This window comes from Rhipicephalus sanguineus, chromosome 1 (assembly GCF_013339695.2).
Source record: "Rhipicephalus sanguineus isolate Rsan-2018 chromosome 1, BIME_Rsan_1.4, whole genome shotgun sequence".
Lineage (NCBI taxonomy): Eukaryota > Metazoa > Arthropoda > Arachnida > Ixodida > Ixodidae > Rhipicephalus > Rhipicephalus sanguineus.
Window position 1 is genome coordinate 306,705,587 of NC_051176.1, and position 26,722 is coordinate 306,732,308.

The window sequence follows — 26,722 nt, forward strand, 5'->3', positions numbered from 1 at the left end:
AAAGCACATCGAAAACCGGGGCCTTTTGACAACAAGTGTTCACTGTACTACTTGATACCTCTTCGCAGGCATGTAGGCAAGACCCCCCCCCCCCCGAAAAAAAAAATCGTTTCTACGTGCCTGCCTCTTCGTATTGAGCAACGAACCAATGGCACCATCAATGCCTCGCCCTTAGTGTGATTCAACTGCAGCTTTTTTCTTATTGATGTACTTAGTTAGTTTTAATTGATATATTCTAAGTGGGCCATGTAAGCAAGTTACTATCAATTTGAAATTGCCCATTTAAACACTATTCAAAAGTACATTGCACGTCGTCGTAATAAAAGCAGGAGAAAATACTTATTTGTTGAAAGGCGACAGCTAATCGACAAAATAGTAGTTTAACAAACTTCGTTTCTGGGCAAGTTCGTTTATATTCGAAAAGAAAGCCAATGTACTGTGTATACTGAATAGTAACAGAAACAGCAATACTGCACTGAATTCTGCTATTTATGTCTTGAAAGAGGCTGTTTTCCTGTGTTCAGCGTGACCGTTGTCCAGCTTCGACATTTCGCTTTGCAGTATTCCATGAAATACGTTGTCCTTGGCAATGATTGGACAAACGAAGGCGGAAAGGCCATACGGTCCTTGCAGTTATATTAATTTCTTTTGTGAGTTACTGTGTTCGTTAAAAGTGCGATCTATAAATACAAGACAAAATTTACAAGTTTCGATGCGTTTTTATAGCATCATTGATCCCAGGAGGGTTAGAGTCAAAGAACCCGTGCATACACAATAACTGTTCTCAGATGGGTAAATAAGACATTAGTGGTAAATAACGATGAGAACGAACGACACGCACACGACCGGCGAAACCATGGACGGGGGAGGGGGGGAGCGAGCGCGCTCCTCCAGACTGGCCGTGGTTTTACAATAAGGGATCGGTCGAGAAGAGCGAACTGCGACGAATGTTCACAAAAGAAACGTGGAGTTTCAAAGGTAAGGGTGCGAGGAAGTTCTGTAGGTCCGGTGCACATATGGTTGGAGAAATGAAAGGGCGTACTTACGCCCTTTCATATGGTTGGACATATGGTGCACATATGGTTGGAGAAATGAAAGGGCGTACTTACGAAAACTGTAATAATAATAATAATATCTGGGGTTTAACGTCCCAAAACCACGATATGATTATGAGAGACGCCGTAGTGGAGGGCTCCGGAAATTTCGACCACCTGGGGTTCTTTAACGTGCACCTAAATCTAAGTACACGGGCCTCAAACATTTTCGCCTCCATTGAAAATGCAGCCGCCGCGGCCGGGATTCGATCCCGCGACCTTCGGGTCAGCAGCCGAGCGCCATAACCACTAGACCACCGTGGCGGGGCTACGAAAACTGCGTGCATTATACTTGTTTGTGAACGTTTTGGCCGTACGTAGCACAGCCTTCGTCAGAGTCAAGACTTCGGCCAGCGCGTTTGTGTGTGTGTGTGTGTGTGTGTGTGTGTGTGTGTGTGTGTGTGTGTGTGTGTGTGTGTGTGTGTGTGTGTGTGTGTGTGTGTGTGTGTGTGTGTGTGTGTGTGTGTGTGTGTGTGTGTGTGTGTGTGTGTGTGTGTGTGTGTGTGTGTGTGTGTGTGTGTGTGTGTGTGTGTGTGTGTGTGTGTGTGTGTGTGTGTGTGTGTGTTGTGTGTGTGTGTGTGTGTGTGTGTGTGTGTGTTTTGGACTGACCTACAGTATTAATATTTACGAGGCATCGATTGCACTAAGTGAAATAAATGGGGCTTATAATTAGCAGAGGTTAGTGGCGCGTGAACTACTTTAAGTCGCACGACAGCTCCGTCGGCAGTGAATAACGCCTCGGTGATACTTCGACATAACTGCGTCAATGACATTTTTATTGCAAACTACTCAACAGAAATACTGAGGAAATATTTCCTCAATTGTATTTCAAAATAATTGCGTCAATGAAATGTTTATTGCAAAGTGTTCAAGAGAAATATTGTTTACGAATGACGTCCTCATGCATTGGTATTTCGAAAGAAATGAGTCAATGGAATTTTTATTGCAAAATGTTCAACACAAATATTGTTTACGAATTATGTCCTCAATGATATTTCGATTGAAATGAGTCAATGAAATATTTATTGCAAATTGCTCAACAGAAATATTGTTGAGGAAATATTCCATCAATGGTATTTCAATTGAAATGAGTCAATGAAATATTTATTGCAAATTGCTCAACGGAAATATTGTTGAGGAAATATTCCCTCAATGGTATTTCGATTGAAATGAGTCAATGAAATATTTATTGCAAATTGCTCAACAGAAATATTATTGAGGAAATATTCCCTCAATGGTATTTCGATAGAAATGAGTCAATGACATTTTTATTGCGAACTGCTCAGCAGAAATGTTCTTGACGAAGTATTGAAGCAAGTCAATGAGTATTGCGGAATCATTGATAATCAATAAAGTCAATAATTCGATCATACTCCGGCAATGGAAAATCAACAGTCATTTTCATAAGGGCATAACAGCAGGGAAAAAAAAATACATCCGTGCTGTATTAAAGGCGCTCACCGGGAAATCGCCGGCAGAGATTTCGTTGCATATTATGACATTTGTTGGCACTTAACGGCCTTTAACTTTCACAGTGATGCATTCCTTCTTTCGTTTGTCCTCTGATCGTAGTTTGCCGCGCAAGCGGAGCTCATCCGCAGTCGAAGGGGTACTCATGTAATGTGAGTGCCCGCCGCATCGAGCGACCGCTGCTGCGGGTTTTTCAAGCGGCTGATCCCAAGACAAAGCTTGCTTAACCATGACACCGCGCTGCGCATTTGTTGGTGTGGAGCTGCTGATTTGTGATTATGTCACGTGCAAGTATTTTTAGCAACTTATATCCGAGTTTCAGCCCATAATGAACGACGCGGCCGCTAGGCTGGCATGGTCACATTTTACGCACTATAACTTGTTAGCAACCAAAATAAGGCAACGTTTTTTTCTGCACAATGGTAGATGACGTCCTTTACTTCAATTAGAGGGATTTTAAAAAAAAATTAAAAATGGCCTTTTTGAGAAAATGATTTTCAAAGTTCGGCGTTTTTGGTAAATCACTTACGTTTCAGCCCAATTATCGAGTAAAACGAAGCGCGATAGAACCACGCAAATTATTTTACAGGAGAGCTAAAGTATCAAAGTTAATGTGTACCGATTTTCATTATCCTCACTTTAACTTGCTTGCAGCAATAAATTCCTAAAATAGAGGTATTTTGTGCGATTTGCCAAGTTTGTGATTTTTTTCTTCAAAAGTGCTTCGACAAGCAAGAAAAATAATAGACTCATAAGATTGTATTTCACTTGTTCTTTAAGGGGAATAAATATTGTGACGAAAAAGTGCACCGTTCTTTCCCTAGGTGCGCTCAAAATTCAGAAATCGCGAAATTGGCGGAAAAGCGTTTTTTGCGCCCGAAAGTTGTATATTTTTTTTCAGGCGAACAAAATTTTTTTCCACAAAACTAACTACGAAACCATTGTTCTGGGTGTAATCCCTATACCTACAGTAAATTTCATCACAATCGCGAATGGTGACCGGGACCTCGTGTTCGATCTTATCTGGACACACCCAGTAACAACTGTGACACTTGATAGTTCGCGCTCGTCCTGTGCGTGTTATTTTCGTGCGTCCTTTGCGCTTGAGCGACGCGCTAGAAATTTTGAGCTGCTTTCCGTTCTTCGCGTTACACTCCAATTTGTTGCTATCGCATTCATTGCTTCGCCGTTGCGGCGAAACTGTGACTTTTTATATGATGCGCACTTTCAAATTCATGTAATGGAAGTGAATGTATACAGCTAGATGTGGAATTCTATAATTCTGGATTACGAAATAGTGCTGTCTTAAGCTTTGCTTATATAGTTATATCGTGGGGAGAAAGAACCTAAACTTGAAAAGATCTGCATGGGCAAAAAGAAGGGTAACATTAAGCTTGTGGAAGTTGCGGAAGGTGGAAGGCTTGGCAAAAGATAAGCAAGCTATGTTCGTGGAGCAATATGTTAATTATGTTGCGCAAACATTTTGATGATTTCACATCACGACGTACAGAAAGTAGCGTTAGGTTTGGGGAGAGCATGGAAGTGGAAGTAGTAAAACGTACGGTCTCTTTTGAACTTTTCCCCCGGCTCAGTTGCACTGTCTATAAGATAACCTGACCGTGGTGGCATAATCAACAATGGCGTGAACAAAATATTTATACATTAACAGTTTGATACCATTTGGATCATTCTGCACAAATATTATAAACGTTTTGAGGCCTTACGACACGTGAAATCAATGTGTCCAGGCTACGAGAGATCAGGCATAAATTTCGCGCTCGCGTAACTGAGAAATAAATATGGTAAACCAGTTTCGTGGAAAGCCGCAAGGTTGAGAGGCGAGGGATTCATTCGCCTTTTTTCTACCTGTATTTCGAATTGTCCATGAATTCTGCCCAGTGCGGCGATCCTAGACTGCCCTTGACTTATGGTTAGGTCAAATAGACATGGCGGCCAGTGGTTCCTGGTTCCATGCCCGGATCAGAACCCATTGCTCAACTACCAAGTTTAGTTTCTAAGAGATGGCTTTTCTTTGAAGCATAGTGGTACACTTTAAGGAATGAGAATTCAGTTCACAAACAATTTTTCCTCGATATAATTCGGCAATACAAGGGTTCAACAAGCAAACCTGCAATACAGTTGCAATGTCCGAGCGATATGACACTTGTGTATCCAATTAATTTAACAGTGAACGCCTAATAACTTTGTGATCTCTCTGTGTGAATTTTGTGACGTAGGGAGCTGGGTGGCTGATTATGTTCAACGAGCAGTAACAGTAAAGGGTACTCACCTATGATGGTGATGGTCCAGACGAGCAGATACGAAAAAAGCGAAATGTGTACAGTGCTCATGAGGAACGTGAGTGGAAACCAGCTGCGGTGACGCTTGCAGTCTGGCACGGTGATGAACAGTAGAGTGTTAAGCGGCAACAGCACAAGCCACAGGAGCCGCGAGAAGCCTCCACGAGGTGGCGCCAACGCTGAGGAGGCCGCTCGACGCGCCATCTCTTCCAGCGCGGCCACTGCAATGAGGTGGGTCACCTTATTGACAGAAATTCTCACAGGAATATTCAGTGAGCAACAGGACAACAAAGACGGTCCTCACAGGGTCTATTATATCATATTGCGCACGAATCAATTCGTAGAATGTACGTATATGGCCACTGACAAAAACATCTCAAGTAATCATGTGCAAACATGGAGATTTTCTTCTTTTTTCTTGAATATTTGCGACGTCTAAGCTTGTCTAAGTCCCGTTTCCGCACTCTTAACTGCCTTCCAATGGTCAACCGACAAGGTGGCCTTAAACGAAGCACAATTTACAGCAGCCCTTTGTAGTCCTGCTTCGTTAGGAAAATATGAATAATTATGAATTGCTACAATAATCCTTTCAGGGAATCGGTTTTTGCTAAAGTTGTCGGTTTATACAGGCTGGATGCAGTGGTTTCATCGCAACATATGTTTTTTGAGGTGCATTTTCGCGGAATAGGGAAAGACAGCTCAATAAATAATGAAGCAGCTCCCGAACTTGGACTGCAGTGCTCTCAAGTGCGCCTTCGAAAAACGACGTCGGCGTTTCCAGGAAAGATTCATCAGACTGGGCTATTCAATACACGCGTTAGGTGCTTCATGGCGCAATTCTTCGCTGCACGTGATTGGCTGAACCATCAGTTCCAGTCACGCCGCGTGTTCACCAAGTGTGATTGGCAGACACAGCGGTAGATACATGTCGCGAGCCTACAAGCGCGGCATCTGACCGTTTGCTTACCATGCTCACCTTGGGACTCCGGAACCCCCTTGCTTTCGGCCTCCCGCTGATCGCAGCTGGCTGTGCAAACAAAATAAAGACGTTCAATGTCATTTACATACTATTGTTTTTCAGGTAGATATAACAAGAGTTCGTCCATAACATCATGCGCAAAGTTCAGCTGCTAATCACGCCCAGGAAACTCTCAAGTTCCAGCCATGGCCGCAAAGGGCGAAAAAATCAACCGCGGCGAATTCCATCGAGATGAGCGTATAGGTGGTATTCACCCCCGAGCAACCCTGCGCTCCCGCACCATACCCGCGCGGTATGCTGGGAAGGCCCTGCTTCAGGGTGTTCTGTGCCGTCATGTCTGCGGCTGTGTCCCCTGTGTGTGCCTATGCGCGATGTTTAGTTCAGCCGTCATCCGATATCATGATTAAAGGCACCGTATTTGGATGCAGCAATCGCACAAAATCGAATGGTGACACACGTGAGAACGCAAAACCGGCAAAATTTTATTCATCGGTGTACGTTATTCGCGGCCAATGTAGCCATAGTCTGGGGGTTTCGGCGAAGTGCCGTGATGAATGTTTCCGCCGCCTTCGCCGCGCTCCAAAGGCTGTGTGGTAGGCGCCTGAGAGTGGTTTACCTGCGAATAAAACCTCAGTTGAGTTCATATTCTGACAGATGTGTATAAAAAGAAGGAAAGCCGCGGACGAAACAAGAGAAAAAAAATCGCATTGACACAGTAAATGCTTTCTTAAACTGCGCGAGAATAGAAAGACACAAGTAAGAAAAACATTCACAACACCACTGCGCTCGTGGTGTTCTGAATGTTTTTCTTACTTGCGTCTTCGTCTTCTCGCGCAGTTTAAGAAAGGTATCGCGATGAACCAAATAGCCTGCCAGAACGTATTACAGTAAATGCATTCAGTTTCTGCTGCACCGCACTGGCGAAAACGTCTGCGAAAAGCACGACACAGTAAAGTACTCAACGTTGGACTGTCCATGTTTACACATGCGCGGTACATTGCGAGCTGAAATGAGAGACACACGCTTTTGTTTTTCTTGGCTAAAGTGTACTTCTGGTTGAGAGTTTTTGTGCACTTGCATCAAAGTGCAGGGGAAATAATTTAACGCCCTAGAGATAAATTTTCATCGCGATCGATCAAAGCTGTAGGTGAGTCAATCGCACTCGACTGCAATCGAAAGTTCCCCGTGTAGCGGTGCATTTACATGCGGTGCTTCGTAAGCGCTGTTAATACCGCTGCTTCAACCAGGTTCGTAGAAAATCGCACTGCCATCAAATTGTTTCGTACGCCCGCCTTTCGCACTTAGAGCTGAAGTTCAACGCTAAAGATGATCTTACCTTTGGGCGCACAACGATGCAGTCGCCGTAACTTTTCAGCAAGGGTTCCTGGAAACCCACTCTTCCAAAGATTTCTTGGCTTTCAGTCGTTCATGCGTCACAAAACTGGTAGCGTGCACCAAGTAGTCATTTATGTCTGAAAGTTCCACCTTCGGTACGAGTGCGATGTCGAATGAGCTTGTCAGAATGAGTGGGTCAACGCCATCGCTGAGAGCCCCTTCGTCCGTGCATCGCTGTTTCGCATCGGCCTCCAATTTCTCGGCGTACATGATCAAGCGAGCCGAGTGCTCATCGCCCATGGCTACAGCAGCTTCACAACCGGTAAATGTAATACTTTTTCAGCCAAATAAATTAAAACAAGAGGAATTAACAGGAAATGCCGCTTGTAAGCAGCGGACGGTGAATGCACCGGTCGGGACGGACAGCCTCCAAAAATGGCGGCTACGTGGTTGCCAGCACAGCCGGCGCACTTTCCGCTATCGCTTCCGCCAACCTGAGGTCACGTGAATACAACCTATAGTGGAGCTACTGCCTTCTCTTTAGCGGTCGTATAAGTTAGTTCGCAACTTGCCTGCAAGGGGCGCTCAACGTGGCCAAAAATTTTATCACAGAACGTTTCGAAAGAACGTTAGAGGCTTAGTTACCGTAAATTTTTCATAAAGTAAGTAGGAATTGGCTTTTGTATTACTTCTAGTATTAAAACAAGAGTTTGAGTGTTTGAGGTCAAGTATTGAGGTCAAGTATTGAGATCAAGTATTGAGATCACACTGACGCCCAAAAAGCAGTAGCCCATTGGCATCGATTGCGTTTCGGTCGCTTATTTCATTCAAATTGTACGGGTTTTCTTTCATCAGCATTACGCAGCACCGTTTTAAATGAGCTTTTATATAGCAATGTAAGTTCGTGTGCCAGACTTTTCATGCCGCTGCCACAAAGCTAACGTCTCTAAAGCGTGTTAATCATGTCAGCTGCGCAGCTGAAGCGCTTGACCGGCTGCACAGCTTCTATCGTGAAAATTCAACGCTGCAAAGTGCTCGGAGACTGCCTACAAAAGCGGAATAACCATGCACCACATGCGCACCGGTGAGTACAAATGCACTGCTTTGCATCTTCAACATAACTTGCTTTTTTCTTTTGCATGTGCTACGGGTTTTGTGTTTTCAAAGGTTTTACGACTTATCCAGCTGATCAGATGCACAGCCTGTGGATTCCAATGACATTTTCTGAAACTGTGTACTTCGTTCTCACATTTGCAGAAAATATGTTTACTGCTAAACTTTACAACACGGATCACAGCATAGCCTTTACCTGCTTCTGCACAAATGAGTCAGCTGCGATAAATGCTCATAAATTCAACGCATGGTTGAGCCAAATGAACTTACTGTACTGTCACGGGCGCTTCTTTTATTATTTTTATCTAACAAGTCCGTTGCACGCGTAGCCGCCGCCTTGCGCAAGCCGCGCCCTAATGTCTGAGAACCTTCCAGATTATGTTAGAGCCTTCTTATAGGCTTGAGCACGCAAACCAGAACAGCTGAGATTATTCTGGAACTAACACGGCCACCAGCGATAAGGCTCGAATGTTCGATGCTGCATGTATAAAATACCGGCGCGCCTTGCCGCGGGGCTGTTTATCGATGGCCAATGATCTGTTCGCCGCTATCAGTGTACAGTGTGTATTGCTGTAGTTTGAGTTTCCGTTTGCCAGCCACAAGTTCGGCCAAATAAAGAGTGTCATCTTCGACACGCCGACTGCTGCCTTCGTCGAGGTCACGACCCCGTGACATCTGGTGGAGGTGCTGGGCACGTTCATGTTCCGGACGCCCCCGTCAAGCCGTGAACCCAGCCCCGTTCGTGAAGAAGACACCGACACCATCAGGGATAGTCAAGCAAGCCGTAAACGGAAAGGACTACCCCCTCAATTTGGACTCTTAGCGGACAAGCCAATAGCCACGGCGACGAAGACAATGGGCACGATGACAGCCGCAGTGTCCCCTGCAGCTGTCGTGATGCAGCCGCCCAGAGAGCCGCCGACCTTCCATGGATCGCCAAGCGATGACCCCGAAACCTCGCTGGAGACGTTCGAAAGGGTTTCAGCATTTAATAACTGGAACTCCAAGGACAAGCTGCGCCACGTGTACTTTTACCTGGAAGACGCCGCAAGGGCTTGGTTTGAGAATCGGGAGTCCACTCTTCGAACCTGGAACATCTTTCGCAGCGCTTTCTTGGAAACGTTCACAGCGTCGTCCGAAAGGAAAGTGCCGCAGCCTTGATGGAGATAGGGATGCAACTCCCGAACGAAAGTGTTACCATCTTCGCGGAGCAAATGACCCGACTATTCCGCCACGCTGACCCTGCCATGAGCGAGGAGAACAAGGTCCGTTTCCTCATGCGAGGAATAAAGCAAGAGCTCTTCACCGGGCTGATGCGGAACCCCCCCCCCCTCGACAGTTCAAGAATTTGGCTCTGAAGCAACGACCACCGAGAAGACGCTGGAAATGCGAACCCGCCAGTACAATCGCCGATCGATTCAAGACAGCCCTGCTGTTAGACAGCCCGAAGCGATCCGAGCGATCGTGCGGGAGGAACTGCGCAAGCTGTTACCCTCACCACAGCCTAAAGTGGACTCGATCGCAGATGTCGTTCGAGTAGAAATCCAGCAGTCACTGGGCAACCTTGAACCGCCGCCGCCTCAGCCGCAAGCCATGAGCTATGCTGCTGCAGCCCGGCGCAACGCCTCCCCCCCTCCTTTCACACGTCAAGACGCCGCGCCGCCGCAGCAGCAGTTCCGCCGCCACCACCAACGTCATACCGCCCGCCAGCCTGCCGGCGATACACGCCGAGGAAGACCGACGTGTGGCGCGGCACCGACCACTGCCACTCTGTTACCATTGCGAAGAAGCTGGCCACACCTACCGGTGCTGCCAGTACCGACAAATGGGACTGCGTAGGTTCGCCACTGACGCGCCGCGTCTACAGTGAGGTGAACGACCATGCGACATCGCCGACTACCACCCAAGAGCGAAGTGTACACCTCGACAGCCTTCCCGTTCGCCGTCGCCAGGCCGCTGTCTCACCGTAGCACCGCCAGTACACTGGCCAAACCCGGGGCCGGTCGCCTAGCCCGTATCTGTAAAACTAAGGGCAGCAACCGATGGAGGTGCGGTTGCTGTACGACGAACTACCGAAGACCCTCCGCCGCCGACGACAACGCCGCGACGATACCCTAAGAACACGACACAAACCGGACGGAGCCCTCACGACGAAACTTCACGGCCCGAAGAAAACCTGGCGGCGCGACGTTGAAACAGTGGGACAAACCGACGAAGCCGTGATCCGACGCCACGACCTAACCACAACGCAAGAGAACGAACTAGCGACCTCGACATTCTTATTGACGGCCACAGCGTCACAGCTCTGGTCGACACCGGAGCCGACTATTCTGTCATCAGTGGACCGTTCGCCACGAAGTTGAAGAAAGTCAAGACCGCCTGGGAAGGCCCCGAAATCCGGACAGCTGGAGGTCTCCTAGTAACTCCGGCAGGAATCTGTAGATCGAGGGTCTCCATTAACAACGGGATTTATCCTGCCAGCTTCGCAGTCCTACAGCATTGCTCGAGAGATGTCATCCGTGGTATGGACTTTAGGCCTTCATGGTGGAGTCATCGATCTCAGATCCAAATTGATAACACTGTCCACAGAAAAAGCACTGCCGCCGTACACGCCGCCAGGGAAGCATGCCTTGAATGTGCTAGAAGACCAGGTCACCATTCCCCCTCGCTCCAGCGTCATCATTTCCGTCAGCACTCAGAAATTTGCATACCTGGAAGGCGTCGTTGAAGGCGACAAGCACCAGTTCATTAACCGCGAGATTTGCGTCACAGCGGGGAGGGAAAGCAACAGTGACGCTGACAAATTTCAGGAACGAGTATAAGCACGAGGACAAAGGCACGATGGTCGCTTACATCGAAGAAGCCACCAGTGCTTTCGCCCTCGCCGATTCTTCCAAGCCTACTCCGATAAACCAAGCTCCTCAACCAGCTTTCGACGTTATTCCTAGTTGAGCACTGCACGGGCCTGGTTTACCGGCCCGGGCCCGGCCCGGGCCCGCTTTATGAAGCCCGAGCCCAGCCCGCGCCCGTGGTTCCAAGACCGGGCCCGGGCGTTCATTGCTACACTTATCCATGGCGCGCGTGTTCATGATCAGGCCCGGCCCGGGCCCGCTACAGGATATTAGTTGTTGATGATGATTATTAATGATGCCTTGCGTTTTGTAGCGGGCGATCGGACAGAAAATCCGGTGTGTATACATGCATCCAAATGCTGCTTTGCCAGCGGTGGTAGCTCAGCGGTCAAGCTGTTTTGCTCAGCGGTCAAGCTGATTCCCGCGGCCACGGCGGCCGCATTTTGATGGGGGTGAAATTCAAGAACACCCGTGTACTTATCTTCAGGTGCACGTTAGAGAATTCCAGGTGGTCGAAATTAATCCGGTTCCCACTACTTCGTGCCTCCTAATCATATCGTGCTTTTGGCACGTAATACCAAGGAATATAAATGAAATGAACCGTATTTGTCAACCTCAAATAAAAGACCGAAATCTTTATTTTTACGCTGGTGCACATATATTTACTTTGTAAATTACTTTGATCGTACGATTTTGTCCAATCAGGGCATCTAGCACACGAATATATATATATATATATATATATATATATATATATATATATATATATATATATGTGAATTCACGAGCATACAGCATAAAATAAACGCACCAGTATAGATATATTTATACTGGTGAAAAAAAATAGAACTTCAACTGTTTTTCTATTTTCTTTGCTAAGCTTTACTAAGAGCCAGCTCTTTGCACGCGTGACTTCAGCTTGGCACAGAATGCCTTAGACCATGCCATTCGTAACGTTCGCGTATGCTCGAAGGCCTGACTTAGGCATTTTAATGAGCAGGCCCGAGACCAGCCCGGGCCAGCCAGAAAACGCTTCGGACGGGCCAGCCCGGCCCGCGGGCGGGGCCGGGCTTTCGGGTCGGCCCGGGCCCGTGCATTGCTCTAAATTCCTAGCATTCCGAAGCATAAGCAAGAACAGCTCAAAACCCTGCTCTTGCAATACAAGGACTGCTTTTCGTCGTCGTCAAGTCGACAGACCCCAGTCGCAAAACATCACATCATTACAGAGAAAAGCGCCAGACCACTCCGTCAGAGCCCGTACAGAATTTAGACGCGAGAACGCGAGGCCCTAAAGAAACAAGTCGACGAAATGCTACGCGCGACGACATCATCCAGCCATCCAAGAGTCCGTGGGCGTCACCCGTGGTGTTAGTGAAGAAGGATGGAACCCTACATTCCTGTGTCGATTATGGTCGCCTGAAAAAAATCACAAAGAAGGACGTGTATCCTCTCCCACGTGTAGACGACCCCATGAATCGACTCCACAGCGCGAAGTACTTTTCGTCGATGGACCTCAAGTCCGGCTACTGGCAAATCGAAGTCGACGAGAGAGACCGAGAGAAGGCCGCCTTTATAACACTAGACGGCCTCTTTGAGTTCAAGGTCATGCCCTTCGTTCTTTGCGCTGCGCCTGCGACTTTCCAGCGCGTTATGGACACAGTATTGGCTGGCTTGAAGTGGCAAACTTGCTTCGTATACTTGGACGACGTTGTTGTGTTTGCCTCAACCTTCGAGGAGCACCTCCGGCGCCTTGGAGCTGTACTTCAAGCAATCAAAACCTCTGGACTCACCCTGAAGCCAGAGAAGTGCCGCTTCGCGTATGACGAGCTCTTGTCCTTGGGCCACGTAATTAGCAAGTGTGGAGTTCACCCCGACCCACGGAAAACAGCTGCCATCGCTGCCTTCCCACCGCCCACCGACAAAAAGGCCGTACGCAGATTTCTGGGCCTTGTGCGCCTATTAGAGACGTATCGTCAAAGGATTTTCACGGATCACCGAGCCGCTAACGCACCACACAAAAACCGATGTGGATTCAAGTGGCGAACGGCACAAGTAGAAGCATTTCAAGAAATGAAACGACGCCTGCAGACGCCGCCGATATTGCGCACTTCCACGAATACGCCCACACGGAAAGCAACACCAACGAAAGCAGCGTAGGGCTCGAAGCCGTCCTAGTGCAGAGAACTGACGGACTAGAAAGGGTTGTCAGTTATGCTACCCGGTCGCTATTGTCACGTGGTCGTGACGTCGACGAAGACAGCAGTCGGCGTTTGCAGGATGAAACTGTTTATTTGGCCGAACTTGTGGCCGGAAAATGAGAACTAGAACTACAGCAATACACGCTGTACAATGATAGCGGCGAACAGGGCATCGTCCGTCGATCAACTGACAAGCGGTCAAGTGCGTCGGCTTTTATACAGGCGCTATCGAACTTTCCAGCAATATCGCTGGTGGCGACATTATCTCTCGACAAAGCTAGAACATTCACGGGCGGCGCGCAATCTTAACAAAACGATCTACTACAATTGAGTAGCTTCTCGAACACTGCTTTGCGGACAGCGTCTATCGTTGATAAACGTCCTTGCTGGTCAAACCCGAATAATTCAAAATAAAACAAGAAGTGGGCCTGGCACTATTAAAGGCGGAAGCCAACTATTCCACAACAGAAAAGGACTGCCTTGCCATAATTTGGGCTTCATCAAAGTTTAGCCCCTATCTTTACGGCAGACCTTTCAAAGTTGTGAACGACCACCACGCCTTGTGTTGGCTAGCTAACTTGAAGGACCCTTCAGGTCGCCTCGCACCGTGGAGTCTGCGACTTCAGGAATTCCATATTATCGTCGTTTACAAGTCCGCATGAAAGTACTCCGACGCCAACTGCCTGTCCCGTGCCCCCGTAGACCCGGAGGCGAAAACAGCGCGTAGAGACGAGTACGAACAGACACAAGAAATGGCACAGACACAGGCGCTGACCAAACTGACGGCATAACTCTGCCGAGCCTGTTAGGATTCGAGGCTCGCAGCTGCAACCACAAGTGGTCCTTGAAAATGCGCCGTTGTCTATGTAGCTCAATCCGTATTAGCTGGCAAAAACGGACTCTATGTCCTGCCGAAGGCGGAAGAGCTCCGAACAGGGCCAGAATATCAGGGGGCAAGGTTTTGTTGCGGATGCAGAAGCTGAGCGAACGTGCTCTGCACGTAACAGCTACGATGAGTAGTACTAGGCGGAGCGTATCATGCAAGGCGAAGGAAGGAATGCTCGATGCACTAGAAATGAACCGAAATAACACGTTTCGAGCTAGTTGGTTGTTCATACTGAGGCTGGTTGTTTTGTTCATACTGAGTTGGTTGTTTTGGCCTCAGTATGAACAACCAACTAGCTCGAAACGTGTTATACCCGTTGACCCACCGCCACGCCACGACCAGGATCGTGACTACTTTTTGAGAACCTTAAGTGCTGATGATTTCGCCGAACAACTGCCAGCCGACCCGGAACTCAAGGGTCATGGGGAATACCTTCAGGCACGGAGAAAGAATTATTTGAGGAGGAGAATCTCTAAGCCGCGGCAGCGCGCGAGGGCGGCGCGATAGCGCCATGGCGGAATGCGGTTTACGCCGAAGCACGACAGATGACGCTTTCGGCCTGTTGCCATCTTTACATGCTCTTCTATGGACGCGACGCATAAAATTTGTCATAGCGCCTCGTACAATGTAAAATTTCTAAGATTTCTGTCTGTAACATCAATCGGTAGATATGACGGATACTTTAGCTGCAGTTACTAATCGATACTGCCAGAAGTATAGGCCGCACAGCGCTTGAAACGAACTGCTAGTAGTGGCCCCTGAGCAGACGAAGTCTTCCGCCGCATGCACGCGCCCCTCGCTCCTCGCTCGCATGTTGTGCGCGCATGCGCAAGTGGCCTTGGGAGGGAAAGTTCCCTTCGCGATTTGCTGGTTTTCTTTCTCTTTAGCGCTCTCGGTGGCTTCGCGCGTTGCGCCGGGGGCGCCGAATCCTCGATATTTGCGCGCGCTTTTCACGTCGCGACAAAGGAGAGTGCTTTTGTTTGTTCGCTGACGATTGTGTGATTTATCGCAAAATATCTAATGACAATGATATTCATTCTGTGCAGGCTGATCTCAATAACATACTTCATTGGTGTCATATTTGGAAAATGGAACTTAACGTTAAGAAATGCAAGTCTATGAAGATTTCTCGGTCGAATACATCTTGTCCAACTTACTTCCTTCACAGTCACCCCCTTGAAACTGAAACATCTTGCCCGTACCTCAGCGTCTACATAACTAACATTGTGTGCTGGAAATTGCATACAGAACATATAACGTCCAAAGCTAATAAAACACTGGTTTACCTTCCAAGAAACTTCTTTCTTGCTCCATCGTCACTAAAGTTATTACTATATAGCACATACGTCCGTCCTCAAATGGAATACGCTTCATCTGTTTGGGACTCCGGTCAGGTAACATTATCACACATATTGGAATCTGTTCAAAATCGTGCAGCTCGTTTCATTGTGGCTAACTACCATCGTTCAGCTAGTGTAACCCAAATGAAGACATCTCTGAACCTCATCCCACTACTTACCCGCCGAAAGCACACTCGCATTTGCCTGTTTAATAAAATATCTTATTTTAATCCGGAACTTCGTTGCGGTTTATTCCAGCCTGCTCCCTTCATTTCTCTTCGCCGTAATCACCAACAAAAAGTAAGTCCCCCATTGAAACGCATTAACATATGCCCAATCATACCTCCCAAGAACTTGTAATGAATGGAATTCCCTGCCCGCGTCAATAACAGCATCACTGTCTCCATTCGATTGAGGAATGTCCTTAAAGGGGTCATGAAGCACCCCTTGGGCTGATTGAAAAAACACATCCTGCGGAAAGCTGACACGGCTATGAACTGCTCTGCCAAATATTACAGTCGTGCGCGCCGCGTAATGGCCACAAGCGGAGCGCGAAGTTGCCGTTTCCCCAGGCACCCTCTTTTCAAATAGAGGCCGGTTCTCACTCTCGTCGGTGGGCGGGGCGTCTGTCCGCTGTACGTCGCAAGAGACATAGCATGCTTATTGGCCGATAGCCGACGTAAATCGAGAGCGGCGTTCGGATTAGATGCGCTTCTTGCCGCGGGGTGCCGCCACTTGCCGGCGCCGCACTCCTCAGTACACGGTAGCCGCACTCGCGCAAGCGAATCACAGCGGGAGAGCGATCGCGTTTCATGACGCGCGCTGACGTAACTTCTTTCCCCCATGCCATCCCTCCCTGTCTAGCTTCCAGTGCGCTCGTCGGCACGAGAAAAGAGAGAAAGCGCTGGGAGCGTGCGCCAAACCCCCGTAACTCCGCTGATTCTTGACGGATTCGAGAAATTTTTGCGGCAATCGATTCGGGAGGCAGTACACTCCGATACTGAGGTCATTAGATCATTACTTGGAAAAGTGGTTCATGACCCCTTTAACGCGACAGCGTTAAAGAGCCCGTTTCGCAGAAATACCGGTGTCGGCGTCCGCGTCGGTGAGGCTAGCAATTGAGAAGGCGATGCGCACGGGGCCCGATTACGCTATCGCGTTCTACTCTTAAAGGCGAAGCTCAAGCGCACTCTAAGTTTTTTCGGTAAATTAACGAGAAAAATGGCGTCAGATACAAGAAAACTACCAGCGCGATATTTTTTGTACAACGTGAAATCTATAATTTTTTGTAACGTCAACTCAATGAGTTAGGTATAATTTATTTCAACGAATGATGGGACTTACCCTATATACCATCAATTCAGAGTTATATAGGTTGTTGCGGCGGCCGCATTTAGATGGAGGCGAAATGCTAAAGGCCCGTGTGCTTACATTTAGGTGCACGTTACAAAACCGCAGGTGGTTGAAATTTCACATTGTCTTTTTTTTAGAACAGCAGACAAGTATCTGGGACAGCACGCGGAAAGATTGAAGGCACGGCGTCTCGTAACAACACTGGCCGTGTCGGTTTGTCAAGGAGAACTTCGCCACCAAGTTTTCCATAATAGCGCCGCCTGTCTGTGTCACTATCCGAGCAGTGCTTCTCGCAAACGTAGTCACGAGGCGTCAGCTGTCGGTCTTTTCTTTGTATGGCGCGAGCCCACGCTTCCAACCTCACTGGGTCACTAGGAACTTCGAAGGTAATTAATTACCTTCTCCTTGCAGGACCCGTACCCACGGCTGCAGTTCGGCAGGACACATTTCCGCCGCATCCTGAAGAACCACTGGTCGAAATCTGCAAAGCACTCTTCTTTGTCGCGGCGTGAAAAGCACGCGCAAACATCGAGGAGTCGGCGCCGCCGGCGCAACGCGCGGAAGCCACTGAGAGCGCTAAAGAGAAAGAAACCAGCGAATCGCGAAGGGAACGTTCCGTCCCAAGGCCACCTACGCATGCGCGCGCACAACATGCGAGCGAGGAGCGAGGGGCGCGTGCATGCGGCGGCAGACGTCGTCTGCTGAGGGGCCACTACTAGCAGTTCGTTTCAAGCGCTGTACGGCCTATAATTCTGGCAGTATCGATTAGGAACTGCAGCTAAAATATCTGTCATATCTACCGATTGATGTTACAGACAGAAATCTTAGAAATTTTACAATGTACGAGGCGCTATCACGATTTTTATGCGTCGCGTCCACAGAAGAGCATGTAAAAGATGGCAACAGGCCGAAAGCGTCATCTGTCGTGCTTCGGCGTAACCGCACTCCGCCGTGACGCTATCGCGCCGCCCTCGCGCGCTGCCGCGGCCGAGAGATTCTCCTCCTTAAATACTTCTTTCTCCATGGGTGAGAGGGACGCGCGCAATTTTCCTTCTCCGCTAACGGACTCTCACGGCAGAGGGCGCGTGAGCGCTGTGCCCTATTCCGTGACTTTATTAGGACGCCCGAGCGAGCGCAGTTTCGCATCCTCAAGAATTCTTGCTCCGTGCCTTGAGGGCAAGGCCACCGTTGTTCGAAAGGTATTCAAGCGAGGACTGGCGTCGTATTTCTTGCGAGATGGCATTCTCCTAAAGAAAAACTTCTCGCCACTCCGGGCCAAGTACCTCCTCGTAGTACCTTCCCCATAACGTCCAGAGGTTCTGGAAGCTGTGCACTACGACCCGACGGCTGGACACCTCGGTGTTTCCCGCACGCTCGCGAGAATACAAGAAAAAAATCACAGTTTCGGCGCAAGGGCGAAGCAATGAATGCGATAGCAAGAAACTAATGCTATACGAAGTGAGGCTCGCCAATGGATACTCTCAGTTTGAACAGCGCTCCTGTTGCAAAGGCGGCCGAAGCAGCGAAGGAAACTAGCGTGCTTCAAGTGTCGAGCTGTGACACTTGATAGTTCGCGCTCATCTTCTGTTTGTTCGTTTAGCGGCGTCGTTTAGCGGCGCTCCGTAACATGAGCGCGGACATCACGTTGAAAGCTTGAAACATCCCTCTTGCGCTCACGACGAGACAACCGCGCGAGCACACAGCGGAAGGCCAAGGTTCTCCTTGCGCAAATATAAGAAGAAGCGAGTGAGCTCGCCGACGACTTTAAAATGCGCCCGTCGCGCTCGTAGCGCCATCTCGCTGGTAATGAAGAAACGCTTATAAGCGCCGGCCATCTCTTAGTCCGTCCAGCGGCAAAGGGTGTGTATATAACGCTCGCCGCTAGCTAAGTGGAGGACCTGCGTTCCGTGGCGTAGTAGCTAGCGCCGCTCGCTGCGGAGCAACAGGTCCCTGGTTCGATTCCGCGCTCCGGAAGCATTTTTCTGAAATATTTTTCTTTGGGCCTTTTATATATATATACATATACATATACGGTGCATGACGGCGGCGGCAAATTCAACGGCGACGGCAAAATTCAGATAGCAATATAATTGCTATCGCAATAAAAGTATTACTGGCCTCGCCTCACTGCCGACGTCACCCACTACGTAAAGACTTACGGTGACTCTCAGCGACGGAAGACACCGCAGGCAATGCCAGCCGGACTTCAGCCGATCGAGCAACCTCGCCGGCCGTTCCAGCAAATCGGGATGGACTTACTGGGGTCGTTCCCGACGTCGAATTCCAAAAATAAATGGATGGTGGTAGCTACCGACTACCTCACCCGCTACGCCGAAACAATGGCCCTGCCCAAAGGCAGTGCCGCCGAGGTAGCCAAGTTCTTCGTTGAGAACATTGTCCTGCGTCATGGCGCCCCAGAGGTCCTCATTACTGACAGAAGTACGGCATTTACTGCGGACCTAACTCAGGCGACCTTGGGATACAGCTGCACCAGCCCCACCGCCTGACTACCGCCTACCACCCACAGACCAATGGGCTCACCGAACGCCGAAATAAAACCATCGCCGACACGCTGGCCATGTACGTCGACGTCGAACACAAGACGTGGGATGTCATCCTTCCATACGTGACCTTCGCATACAACACGGCCGTGCAAGAAACGACGCAGATGACGCCATACAAGTTGGTATACGGAAGGAACCCAGCAACGACGCTCGATGCCATGCTACCCAACGTCACCGAAGAAGAAAACGTCGACGTGACTGTCTACCTTCCGCGTGCCGAAGAAGCCCGACAACACGCCCGCCTACGCATCAAGAATTGCCAGACGACGGACAGTCGCCGTCATAACATTCGATGAGGCTTCGTGGAATACCAGCCCGGCGACCGTGTTTGGGTCTGGACGCCGATACGCCGACGTGGACTTAGCGAAAAATTGGCCGCGCATCTGCGCGATACGCTGCAAATGTCGTCGAAAGACGATAGTCTTCTGCCAGCCGTTTCTGCGCCGTTCACGCGCAGCCTAAGAAACACTACCATTTTCAGCGCAGGTACGAAACACTAGGGTCTTTAGAATTACGTATATATGTGTTTTCTAGCAAATGAACACACCACCTATTACTTACGTATCGATTTTGCACCTCAGATATGCGTAATATTTGCTTTTTGATCGACAACGTTCACAAGTATGAACGCAGCTACCAGTTCAAGATGGCTGGGTATTCAGCAAGTGCTTCAACTTTGGCCGGGTGGCTGAATCGTGTGACAGACAAACAGACAGACAGGCAGACCAAAATTTCTGCGTTTAAGTTATCCAAGACTATCGTCTTTAGAAACTTCTTCTGCGGTACTTCGGGCCATACAAGGTGCTTCGACGACTCGGCGCTTTAGACCACGAGGTCATTGCGGACGGCATCACGAACTCTCAGGGGCGCCGCGCACGATCTGAAGTCGTCCATGTCATGCGCCTTAAGCCGTTTTATACACGTTAGCGAACCTTATGACTGTGCTTTTTTTCCTTTATCATTGTAGTTGATTTGTGTGTGCACGTTTCTTTCTCCATGTTCTGTTACAAGCATCGGGGCGATGCTTTTTCTTTAGAGGGGGGCAATTCCACGCGCGCTTCTTTTATTATTTTTATCTAACAAGTCCGTTGCACGCGTAGGCGCTGCCTTGCGCAAGCAGCGCCATATTGTGTGGGGACCTTCCAGATTATGTTAGAATCTTCTTATAGGCTTGAGCACGCAAACGCGAACAGCTGAGATTATTGTGGAACTAACGCGGCTACCAGCGATAAGGCTCGAATGTTCGATGCCGCATGTACAAAATGCCGGCGTGCATTGCCGCGGGGCAGTTTATCGGTGGCCGACGCTCTGTTCGCCGCTATCAGTGTACAGTGTGTATTGCTGTAGTTTAAGTTTCCGTTTCGCGGCCACAAGCTTGGCCAGGTAAAGAGTTTCATCTTTGGCACGCCGACTGCTGCCTTTATCGATGTCACGACCCCGTGACAGTATGTATAAGCACTTGTACATTTTCGTAAGTTTACAATCAGGCATATTAAGTTTGCACATACCGTATAGATTATGCAGTTGGGCACTGAACTGGCCAGACACTGTCCACTGAAAGACACCACTACAACAAATTCACAAAGCAATGCTATGTGCATGCTATTTTTTTCATGCAGTTTTCTCATTTACACTCTTCTTAGACATGAATCACAAGACCATTCATGCTTCTACCATAGTAATCATGACTGTTTTTTCCTCTTCCAACCACAGCCTCCAAGAAACTGCTCATATCAGCACACTCTTGGATGCTTTACATCTGGACCTACGTCAAGCCAGCAGAGAATGTGTTATCACTAAAAGTAAACTCATGGGCCAAAATCATTGCAAGGTATAGTTGTGGACACTTTATTTATCGACGCCATTTTTGCGTCACCATTTCTTTCTTACTCTTTCTCATGACTCTTTTTGTTTCTTCTGAGAAAAATGGACAAAACAAAGATCATTGATTTGCAAGCTACCCACACCAAGTTGTAAGAAGCTCAACGGTCGCCATGTGACAACCCCGTGGGGCACCAAAATTTACCAGGCAGACAAATGCAAGCCTTATACTGAAAAGTAGTGATAGTGTACGGTATGTTGAAGCAGTACAAAATTGTGTGCACAAATTATTGTTTTTTGCTTCATGAATTAATCAGTTTAGAGGACATGCGCTGGCTTCAAATTTCTTGGATAGCGCCTGTGATGGGGCACACATACTGTAGTTTAATATACATGTCAAACTTTGCATAGAGACTCACATATACCTTGGTAACAAGTGTGCCAGTAGTAGTGCGTATTTAACAGCACTACGTTTTCACACTGAGTACAGATTTCTGCACAGATGAAGACTGTTGCATAGCAATGGCAGGGAAAGCTACATTAGTGCTGAAACAAAAAGTTATGTGTACCGCTTGCTTGTGTGGAGTGACATTGTGAAGGTTCTAAAATAGGAAACTGTGTGGAAACACTCGTCCTTTCATTAAACGAGATATGTCGTGTAGCGGTCACCTGGAGAATATTTGCCGGGTCACTACTATGAAATAAATAACGTTTGATGATGGGAGTAGGAGAATGAAAGCATGTGCATAAGGACATTTTGGGCAGCGTTTTATGAGAGAGGCTATGCAACTTGTAAACCGTTTGAAAAATTTGTTTTTAGCTCTATTCAATGAACTGAGCCAATACGTTTATGGGATGATATGTGAATCGACAGTGTCCAGAACGAGGGTAGCGCCATTGCATTTGTGCAATCGATTTCTTTTGTGTGTCAAGCTGAACAATGACAAATATTATTTCTTCTAGATGAGAGACCTGACGCATGACACATAGTTTTTAAAAGTACGTTTATTTTTAACAGGAGAATACATGAGTGCACTCAATAGATATAATCACAGTTCATTACCGTTGGCCAGTGCTTGTGCATGTTAAGGATTTGGATGCGTACTGACAGATATTGTCACGTGGTCGTGACGTCGACGAAGGCAGGAGTCAGCGCGTCGAGATGAAACCCTTTATTAGGCCGAACTTGTGGCCGACAAACTGAAAGCTACAGCAATACACTGATAGCAGCGAACAGAGCGTCGACCGTTGATCAACTGAAGAAGCGGTGAACCGCGTCAGCATTTATGCATGTGCCGCAGAATATTCCAGCGTTATCGCTGGTTGTCGCGCAATCTCTAGAATAAGCTCGAGCGTTCGCGTCTTGCGCGCAATCTTAACAAAATGATCTACAATAATCGAGAAGCTTCTCGAACAATGAGACGCGGGTTGCGCTGAGCGTCGCTGACAGTCTTTGTGGGCGAAAACCGAATACAGCGAAAGTGATAACAAACGCACGTGGCAATGCCCCCCTCTGAAAAAGCATCCTCCCGATGCTTAAAACAGAACATGAATACAAGCAATAAGAAAGAAAACTAATAAAGCAAGCAAACATTAGAGTCCTTAGGTGCGTTAACGAGCATAGTACGGTTTAAGGCGCACCACATGCACGGCATCGGGTCGATCTCGGCGCCTCTGAGAGTTCGTGATGCCGTCGGGGACAACCTCGTAGTCGAGTGCGCCGAGACGTCGAAGAAGCTTCTCGCTCAGTCCGCGTCGTCGTATTGGCGTCCAGACCTAGACACGGTCGCCGGGCTGGTACTCCACGAAGCGTCGTCGAAGATTGTAGCGACAGCTGTCGGTGTGCTGCTGGGTCTTGATGCGCAGGCGGGCGAGCTGTCGAGCTTCTTCGGCACGTTGTAAGTAAGCGGTGGCGTCGAGATTTTCTTCGTCGGTGAGGTAGGGTAGCATGGCGTCGAGCGTCGTCGCCGGGCTCCTTCCGTAGACCAACCCGTACGGCGTCATCTGCGTCGTTTCTTGGACGGCCGTGTTGTAAGCGAAGGTCACGTACGGAAGGACGGCGTCCCACGTCTTGTGCTCAACGTCGACGTACATGGCCAGCATGTCGGCGATGGTCTTATTTAGACGTTCGGTGAGGCCATTGGTCTGCGGGTGATAGGCGGTGGTGCGGCGGTGGCTTGTCTCGCTGTATTTGAAGATGGCCTGAGTTAGGTCCGCTGTAAAGGCGGTGCCTCTGTCTGTGATGAGGACTTCTGGGGCGCCATGACGCAAGACGATGTTCTCCACGAAGAACTTGGCTACCTCGGCGGCACTGCCTTTGGGCAAGGCCTTTGTCTCGGCGTAGCGGGTGAGGTAGTCAGTTGCTACGACGATCCACTTGTTGCCGGTAGTCGACGTCGGGAACGGCCCCAGTAGGTCCATCCCGATTTGCTGGAACGGCCGGTGAGGTGGTTCGATTGGCTGCAGAAGTCCCGCTGGCCTAGTCGGCGGTGTCTTCCGTCGCTGGCAATCTCGGCAAGTCTTAACGTAGTGGGCGACGTCGGCAGCAAGGCGTGGCCAGAAGTATTTTTCCTGCATCCTCGCGAGCGTGCGGGAAAAGCCGAGGTGGCCAGCCGTCGGGTCGTCGTGCAGGGCCTGCAGAACTTATGGTCGCAGTGCCGAAGGTACAACGATAAGGTAGTTGGCCCGGGCCGGGGAGAAGTTCTTCTTTACGAGGACGTCATTTTTCAAGAAAAATGACGCCAATCCACGCCTGAATACTTTCGGAACAACGGCGCTTCTGCCCTTGAGGTATTCCACAAGGCCCCTGAGTTCCGGGTCGGCTTGCTGTCGTTCAGCAAAGTCGTCGGAACTTATGGTTCCCAAGAAGCTGTCATCATCGTGGTCATCCTGCGGCGGTGCGTCGACGGGGGCACGAGACAGGCAGTCGGCGTCAGTGTTTTCGTCCGGACTTGTACACGACGGTAATGTCGAATTCTTGAAGTCTTAGGCTCCACCGTGCAAGGCGACCTGAAGGATCCTTCAAGTTGGCTAGCCAACACAAGGCGTGGTGGTCGCTCACAACTTTGAAGGGCCTGCCGTACAGGTAGGGGCGAAACTTAGACGTAGCCCAGATGATGGCAAGACACTCCTTTTCCGTTGTGGAATAGTTACCTTCTGCTTTGGATAGGGACCGGCTAGCATAACTGATGACCCTTTCCAGTCCGTCGGTCTTCTGCACAAGGACGGCGCCGAGTCCTATGCTGCTTGCGTCGGTGTGGATTTCCGTATCGGCGTATTCGTCGAAATGCGCAAGTATCGGAGGCGTTTGTAGGCGTTGTTTCAGTTCTTGAAATGCCTCGACTTGCGCCGTTCCCCACTTGAACTCCACGTCGCTCTTCGTGAGGTGTTAGTGGCTCGGCGATCCTTGAAAATTCCTTGACGAAGCGTCTGTAATAGGCGCTCAAGTCGAGAAATCGGCGTACGGCCTTCTTGTCGTTGGGCAGCGGGAAGGCTGCGATGGCAGCTGTTTTCCGCGGGTCGGGGCGAACTCCAGATTTGCTAATTACGTGGCCCAAGAACAGGAGCTCCTCGTACGCGAAACGGCACTTTTCTGGCTTCAGGGTGAGTCCAGAGGTCTTGATTGCTTGAAGTACAGCTTCAAGGCGCCGGAGGTGTTCGTCCAAGCTTGAGGCAAACACAACGACGTCGTCCAAGTACACAAGGCACGTCTGCCACTTCAAGCCAGCCAGCACTGTATCCATAACGCGTTGGAACGTCGCCGGTTCCGAGCAAAGACCAAAAGGCATGACCTTGAACTCGGACAGGCCGTCCGGTGTTATAAAGGCAGTCTTTTCTCGGTCTCTCTCGTCGACTTCGATTTGTCAGTAGCCGGTCTTGAGGTCCATCGACGAAAAATACTTCGCGTTGTGGAGTCGATCCAGGGCGTCGTCTATCTGTGGGAGAGGGTACACGTCCTTCTTTGTGATTTTGTTCAGGCGACGATAATCGACGCAGAAACGTAGGGTAGCCTCTCGTAGGGTACCCACCTTGGGAGAATATTCCAGCGTTATCGCTGGTTGTCGCGCAATCTCTAGAATAAGCTAGAGCGTTCGCGTCTTGCGCGCAATCTTAACAAAATGATCTACAATAATCGAGAAGCTTCTCGAACAATGAGACCAGCGTCGCTGACAGTCTTTGTGCGCGAAAAGCGAATACAGCGAAAGTGATAATAACAAACGCACGTGGCAATATTTTCTTGACATTGATCTGGAGCTATGTAGTCAAAAAAAAAGGCTAGTGTTGTCTGACACCCATGCTAAGAGTGAGGCAGACAGTTAGGACGTAGTGAAGAATGGAAATGCAAATTCAGCTTCCGCAGTCGTCTATCGTTTTAGCAGCGTCTTTGGCGGCTATGCACTTTTCGCCGCAGAAAAAAATGACCAATTTATTTATTTTCAATTTATTTTACTTTGTATTCAATTTTAAAAACGCGAATTCTACAGATTTGACAAAAATGATTACTCACTTCCTATTTTTCCAACATTGCTACCATGACGTCCAGCAGTTCCTAGCTGTCTAGTACTGCTGTTCCAAATGTCCCATTTGTATGTGCACGCGTTATGTGCAGTGCATTTATTGTTGGTGCTGTTCACTGGTACATCACTTCTTTTTACAAATGAGTGCTGTGAAGAGCATGCGCAAGCATCCTCTATCACATAGGTCAGCTGGTGAACTGTGGGCGAGCAAGGGTAGCTCAATCCTCGTAACTTGTCTTCTAGCTGTGACAATATTCACAAGAATTTTCACTTGCTCAAATGCTGGCTTCAGGCTAAGGTTTTTCGTTATTCGTCAACTGTTACTTAATTGAAGTGTTTATTTTACTGCAACCACTGTCTCTTGCTTTTGCGCGGAAGGTGCGCGGCTGAGAGGTAACGTTTCGATCTGCGTGGACTGCCGCATGCGATTCACGGCAACACCTTGCCCTAGTTTTCAGCGCGTAATCAAATGGCCGACTGCGAACGATGCTTTGACATTGGTTATTAAATTCGCGTGACCTTTTACAAAGGCAGCCATGAGCTCTTTTGCCGCAATAACAGTACTGTTCACAACAACAGTGGTTTGTGCGGCTCGACACTTTCACCAGAATCGTTGCCGGACGATGATTTAAAACAGATATATTTTAATAAGTGGAACTTCAACCGCGCATATTTTTGTCTCCTTAATCCACGCTTCGTTTCCGCTACATGTGCTTCTCTACGCGGGGTGCATTGATCGAAAACGATATCGTAAGAGCACGTCGTAATCCGTGTGCATCGATCGCTCTCTCGACTATTAATTACAATTACAGTAAACCGTTTTCAGTGACTCTGCCGGTCTCTGGCATCAACCAATTCGTGGCCCAGCATCTCAGCACATCACGGCTCCTAACAGAAGGA

The 26,722-nt window shown here is 48.7% G+C and overlaps 1 protein-coding gene across 3 annotated transcripts in view; it reads right to left on the bottom strand.

Annotated features, from left to right (window-relative positions):
- LOC119379406 (probable sodium/potassium/calcium exchanger CG1090) overlaps positions 1–26,722 on the bottom strand; it is a 527,113-nt gene that overhangs the window by 189,901 nt on the left and 310,490 nt on the right. For 2 of the 3 annotated variants that reach the window (XM_049411973.1, XM_049411971.1), the window contains exons 6-7: positions 5,832–5,891; positions 4,855–5,085 (exon numbers count right to left, since the gene is read on the bottom strand). In XM_049411973.1, the coding sequence (XP_049267930.1) occupies positions 4,855–5,085; positions 5,832–5,891 (291 nt within the window). The remainder of the gene's footprint in view (positions 1–4,854; positions 5,086–5,831; positions 5,892–26,722) is intronic. The other variant, XM_049411972.1, reaches the window with a different exon arrangement.